At 33.3% G+C, this 6,000-nt stretch overlaps 1 protein-coding gene across 1 annotated transcript; it reads right to left on the bottom strand.

Moving 5' to 3' along the window:
- Nucleotides 1–2,572: 2,572 nt before the first annotated feature.
- LOC111902915 (PP2A regulatory subunit TAP46) lies at nucleotides 2,573–5,520 on the bottom strand. The gene is made up of 10 exons (XM_023898725.1): nucleotides 5,171–5,520; nucleotides 4,769–4,877; nucleotides 4,552–4,674; nucleotides 4,159–4,245; nucleotides 3,994–4,080; nucleotides 3,732–3,917; nucleotides 3,611–3,646; nucleotides 3,447–3,518; nucleotides 3,080–3,369; nucleotides 2,573–2,965 (listed from the first exon to the last, which is right to left on the bottom strand). Exons 1-10 carry the CDS (start codon nucleotides 5,503–5,505, stop codon nucleotides 2,713–2,715), a joined length of 1,578 nt encoding a protein of 525 aa, XP_023754493.1. The 5' UTR covers nucleotides 5,506–5,520; the 3' UTR covers nucleotides 2,573–2,712.
- Nucleotides 5,521–6,000: the final 480 nt, after the last annotated feature.

The raw sequence follows: 6,000 nt of genomic DNA, 5'->3' as shown, positions 1-6,000 counted from the left end.
ATAGTCATTATGGACTCGAGGTTGATACGGACCCGGGAGTTGAAACGGGCCCGACACAACTACAAGTTGTTATATGTAGTATTTTGGAGAACTCACTAAGCTTTGTACTTACAGTTTTGTGGTTTAAAAATTTTTAGGTACTTTTAGTTTTAAAAAGAAGAGCCCGACTTGATCGCAATGCATCCCCAGAAGATTTATTTTGCAATGATTATTTATGATTTTACTCTGATGTTTTGAGAATACTCTTACTCTAATCGTATTTTGTGATAATGTATGAATGGTTTTGACTTATTTAAAATGAAATTTTTACTCGTTATTTTTGGGATGTTACATATGACCGATTTCTGCTGGTTTTGCTCATGACATCCTACGTGGGACAATTATTCCTGAGGTGTTCGGGGATGTTGATGTTTTTGGCCACCACGGCCTCGACTGCTTGTTTGCTTAGGTTTTATGGTTTGACTTAGGTCTTGTGTTCTAAATATCGTAAATTCTTCATACGATCTCGGATTTTAACGATCTTTATATACACACGTTCGTATTTAAGTTTACAACTTTTGTGTAGGTTACTCCCATTAAAAAATAATATATATTTACTTACGATCATTATATTCACACATTCTTTATAAATGAATGTATAGACATTTTTTATAAAATTGTTAGTGAAAAATATATTACCTTTTAACGCTAATAGCTGGTGTAATCTAAAGTAATATATTTTTACTTACAATCTTTATATACACGTGTTATTCATGATTCTTTGGACTGCAAATAAAAAAACGTTCATACATACATTCATAAAGAACGTATGGATATAAAGATCATAAGTAAAAATATAATACTTTTTAATGGGAGTAATCTAAACGAAAGTTATAGTATATTTAAATACAAACGCATAGATATAAAGATCATTAAAATATGATATCTTATGAAGAAGTTACAACGTTCAGAACACAATAACTAAGCAACCAAACAGTCGAGGTCGCGATGACCATAAGCATCAACAGTCCCGAACACCTCATTAATGATCGTCTCACGTACCATTTTATGGGTAAAACCTGAAGAAATCGGTCATAAGTACTAAATGTGTACAAAAACAACAATGACTTATTTTGCAACATAAAAATATTAAGGACTAAATGTGTACAAAGTGGGAAATATATTACCATATGAAGTCATTTTTCGTTCAGTTTACTTGGAGCACCCGGTCACAATGACTGAATGTGTACAGTTTAAACAAGTTAAAGGGATAAATATGGACGAAAAAAACTCAGTGACCAAATATGTACAAATCGAAAAATATAATATCTTTTTAAGTCATTATCCCTTGTTTTTTCTTCGTTAAAAGTAAAAAATATGACTATTGTTTTCTGAGAAAATTACAAATTTAACATAATTTTCTGAAAAATAATAAAAAAAATAAGAAATCACCCAAAGCCATCCAAATTGCAGATTACCTTCACATCCTGCAAATTCATTAATTCGGCTGCAATTTTGTTATTTGGTTTGTGATTTTGGCGAAAGTATAAACATTTTTTTTCCATTTTGGCACTATTACATCGCAAATAACACGCACTTTCCTCTCCAAAATCTCATTTGAGACTTACTTGAGATTGTACAAATATGTATAAGGTTATGCATTTACAATCTCATTTGAATAGAGGAAATTTCATATGAGATTTTGGAAAGGAAATCATATATACAAGGTGCCATCGGCAATTTCGTGCCAAAATAGCAAAATTGGAAAGAAAAAAAAAATTTATATACTATATGGGTTAAAATTTCAAATGACGAGATTGTAGCTTGTGAAGGCCCATCTACGATTTCCATGGGTATATGGATCAATTTATAATTTTTTAGGAAGGTTGACAAAACTTGGCTATATTTGTCCCTTTTTTTCTTGTTCTCATCCACCCTCTGAATGTGAGATCTACTTCCCCCTTAAAATTCCGTTGTTTAAGTTTGCGTTACCTTTTCTAAATCCCATGTTAATCTTTCTGTTAATTTGTTGTGTGATTAAAAAAAAAAAAAAAAAAAAAAGAACGCATGATTATCTTAAACTATAAACTCACGTATTCAGACCTACAATTTTAATGAACATCAAACTAAAATCGTAAGTAGACATGTATTTCCATGGAATGAGTTATGATTTGGTGTTGACATCCTTGAGTTGCTGAATAATAGTTGATGGGTGTTGGACCAATTTGTGTTGAATACAATTAATTAAGGATCTTGAATTAAAATGGGTACATGATTGTTTTACAAAATCTTGCTACTTCTTAAATTCAAAAATATTTGCTAAGAATAGTTTTCAAATCTGCAGTATTTCCTTCTCCCATTTCAACTTTCTTCATTTCCTTATCAATTTCAACCATATAACTACTTATTGCAAAAAAAGGGGAAAAAACATATGGCTATTTAAAAAGAGAAATTAAATATCCTCCTACCTTTTGATCCTACATATCCTCCTACCCATTTAAATGATAACATATGTCATATTAGTATCCTAAAATATCATTAAATGAACATTAAATGTTACACATGTCACCATTTCATTGGGTAGGAAGATATATAGGAACAAAAAGTAAGAGGATATTTAATTTCTCATTTTAAAAAACAGTTTTGAAAATACAAGTTTGTGATGCATCATAATCTCTTACACTCTTCATCATTCTACACAAAAGTAACCTCATCCAATGACACAACGACACATCAGCCACAAGGAGTTAGCTTTGAATTTCCCGCACCTCGAGGGTTGTCATCTTTCCAATCATCAAAAGCCCTTGCCCTGTCCTCATCATCATCATCATCATCTTCATCATCTCCACCACCTGCTCTCGGCTTCCACTTGTCGTTATGCCACGAAGAATTCGCTTCCTCTATCATCTTCGCAGTCCTCTCTTGCCATTTATTCATCATATCCATCTCCTTCATCCCAGCTTCTTCTATGCTCATTGTTGGCAATCTTAAAACAAACAAAAGCATTATTCAGCAACTATCAAACAACCCCTTACTGATTAAAACGTTTTTTTTTTTTGAAGTATAGAAGTGACATGAGAATTTTACAAAGTGATGATACCTGTGACCAGGTTGGAAAACTTGTGCAGCAATCCTTTCTCTATCATTTGTTAGAAGACTTCCACCACCCACGAGACTAGCGGGCCCAAACAAGAGTGGTTGTTGGTGTTTATGATCGTGTGGCTGTGATACATTTGCTCTTCCCTCCAAAACATCCTGAGCAAAAGTAGCACATGTTATTGGTGTTGCTGGTTTCATGTATCGAGCACGAGCAGCAGCGTTTCGATGCCAGTCTTGTACGGTTTTCGCGCGTTCCTCCAGAATAGCCTCCGAAATTTCAATACCTCCTTCCTACAAATAACAATAATATTAATATTATTAATAAAGAAGATGGAGATTTTATCTTTTTGGGAAATATTCCTCCGTACTTGCGCTTGCTTTTCCTTTATTGCCGAAAGCATCTCCTCCTCTTTCTTCAGCATTTCGATTAGATCCAAAGCCTATAAAAGAAAATGAAAAGGTGTGAATAAACAAATTGAAGCAAAAATCTGTTTCACCACATCACATGACACATTGACACTAAGTCACTAACCTTACAGATAGCCAATGAGATTGTTGTAAGCCATGCCTACAAATTTAAAATTCACAAAATTTCAAACGTTAACATAATCAATCGAGTGCGTTCAGGAACTAAAAATGTGTCTAAAACCCACCTCCCTTTCCTCATCATCATCAAGCACATCATCATCATCATCATCATCATTATCATCATCCCTAGGAGAAAGAGTAGATGTAGAAAGGGGGGCTGCAGCTTTAGTTGAACGCCCACGTCGTTCTTTGCGTTCCTTTAATTCTAATAGTTTTGACTCTGCAGCACGTTGCCTCTTAAACCTAGCAATCTACAATCACCCAACTAAATCTTTATATTTCTAAAACAGTTACTTATTTAATTAGTAGGAGGTAAAGCTATATTACCTTCTTAGCCCTTCTATCTACAACACTATGTGTTTCCAATTCATCTTCAGGTACAAGCTCCATTGCATCACAGAATGCAAGAAATTCCTATACATTCAAAGTTAGGTATGTCGTGTGGGTATGCATTATGTATATAAACATATCTTAAATTGATAATAACAATACCTTTATCTTAGACTGTGAAACCTTCAAATTTTCTATCCTGTCATCATGCCCACTTTTCTCTATCAATTCAGCAATATAAAATGGCACCTGTTCCCATAACAACCCAACTTCAAAACCCTATAAACAATCTTACAAAAAGACAAGTCTTGCTATTGTATATACAACACAAAAATGAGAGCAAAGAGCTCTATCTTTTTCATGGAGTTGATTGAGAAACAACCAAAAAAAAGAGACTAAGTTGTATCATTGATCAATTGATCCAACAACGCATGAAGCTAACTTTGAAGAATATGACATAAAATCTACGAAATAACAAAACAGCACAAGCACATAAGTTCTATATGAAGAACAAACAAGGTAATGATGATGATAATGATACAAACTAGTATTTACCAGAATATATTTGAGATTTGTAGTACTGATATCTTCCTTAGTCTCGTTAGCTGAAAATAACCCTAATTTGCTAATCATTTCCTCGCACTGTTGTAATGCTTCGCAGCCCTTTCTCAATGTCTCCTATAAATAACGAAAAATTATGATCCCATAACATAATATACACATATATGTATATGAACAAGAAGAAGAAGAAGATATATGTATGAATACACACCTTGTCAACGGCAGAATCGGTTGCGAGAAGGTGAATTTTATGAGCCTGCTCGAAGAGTGTAGGCAGAGACATGTCTTCCATTTTGAGCGAAACCATCGTCGATCTCAAACTGTTGCAACCCAATGAAACTTGAGAAAACAAAATTCATGACAGAAGAAAACTATCTTTTTGTAATTTCTTTCAGACATTTCATCAAACGGTTGCTTTGCATCTATATAAACTAGCCACATAACCTCGAACCAGTAGAGATTAGAGAACAGCAAGAGTAAGAGCTTTAGGAAAATGAAAAATCAAAAATTTTCAAGCAATTCAATCAAATGACCTGTAGTAATGCCAATAAAAAAAAGTCCAAGCTCATACAAAATGACTTAAAACGAAAAAAGTACAGAGAATGAAAACTACCTGGTCGATGCGGAGGTTACCGGTGGTGGTGGTGGTCGATGAGGCGTAGTGAGCTGAGGAAGATGATGAGGTGACGATGGAAAGAGGAGGCGATGAAATAATTGTGGTCGATGCTTGCCACTGTAAATAATCCGAAAAAAGCACTGATAGAATAATAAAGTTGCAAAGTCGATGCAGGTTAACGTTGGTGGTGGACTGGTGGTCGATGCGACGGAGTGATCTGAGGAAGGTGATGGGAGAGATCGATGGAAGCAGGAGGCGATGAAGAAATGGAGGGGTGTGATGTAAAAGATGAGGTTAAAAGCAAAGATATTGTCAAGATTCAAGAAAATCATTAAATTTATAAATTTTTAAGGTTTTATTCTTTTTGTTTTATTCTTTTAAGGTTTTACCCTGTAATTTTTAGTTTTATTTTTTCAACCGTTTGCTACTTTCTCTAAAATAAAATTCCTTAGAAAACTTGAGGTTATTTTTATGCTGCGTATTAGCAGAAAAATTAGCTGTTAGCTGAAAAACTAATTGTTAAATAAAAAAGTAGCTGACCGTTGAAAAACTAACTAATAAAAAATAACGTTTAATAAAAATAGCTAAAATATATAAAATTACATAAAAGAACATTACATTTAAGAGTATTTGTTTCCTCTCTTTCAAAAAAAAAGTATTTATTTTTATAATTAATTAAGGGGTATATTTGGAAAATTTTTAAAAATCTCCTAGAAAGATAGTCTAAATAGGTTTTCAAAAAACCAGCTTATAAGCTACCTTTTAGCTTGCCAAACACGACAAAATAAAAAAACTTGAAAAATAAACTAGTTGTGGAGCGCCAAACA

Source organism: Lactuca sativa, chromosome 3 (genome assembly GCF_002870075.4).
Source record: "Lactuca sativa cultivar Salinas chromosome 3, Lsat_Salinas_v11, whole genome shotgun sequence".
Taxonomy (NCBI): Eukaryota; Viridiplantae; Streptophyta; class Magnoliopsida; order Asterales; family Asteraceae; genus Lactuca; species Lactuca sativa.
Note: the sequence above shows the minus strand (reverse complement) of the source record. Positions and strands in the feature narration are given on the sequence as shown.

Bases quoted from the DNA above. Each gene is read 5' to 3' on its own strand.
- LOC111902915 (XM_023898725.1), bottom strand. From the start codon at position 5,505: ATGATTTTCTTGAATCTTGACAATATCTTTGCTTTTAACCTCATCTTT. The intron at 3,918-3,993 runs GTAATATAGCTT...GGGTGATTGTAG, and splicing joins TAGATAGAAGGGCTAAGAAG to ATTGCTAGGTTTAAGAGGCA. The intron at 3,519-3,610 runs GTTAGTGACTTA...TTTCTTTTATAG, and splicing joins TCTCATTGGCTATCTGTAAG to GCTTTGGATCTAATCGAAAT.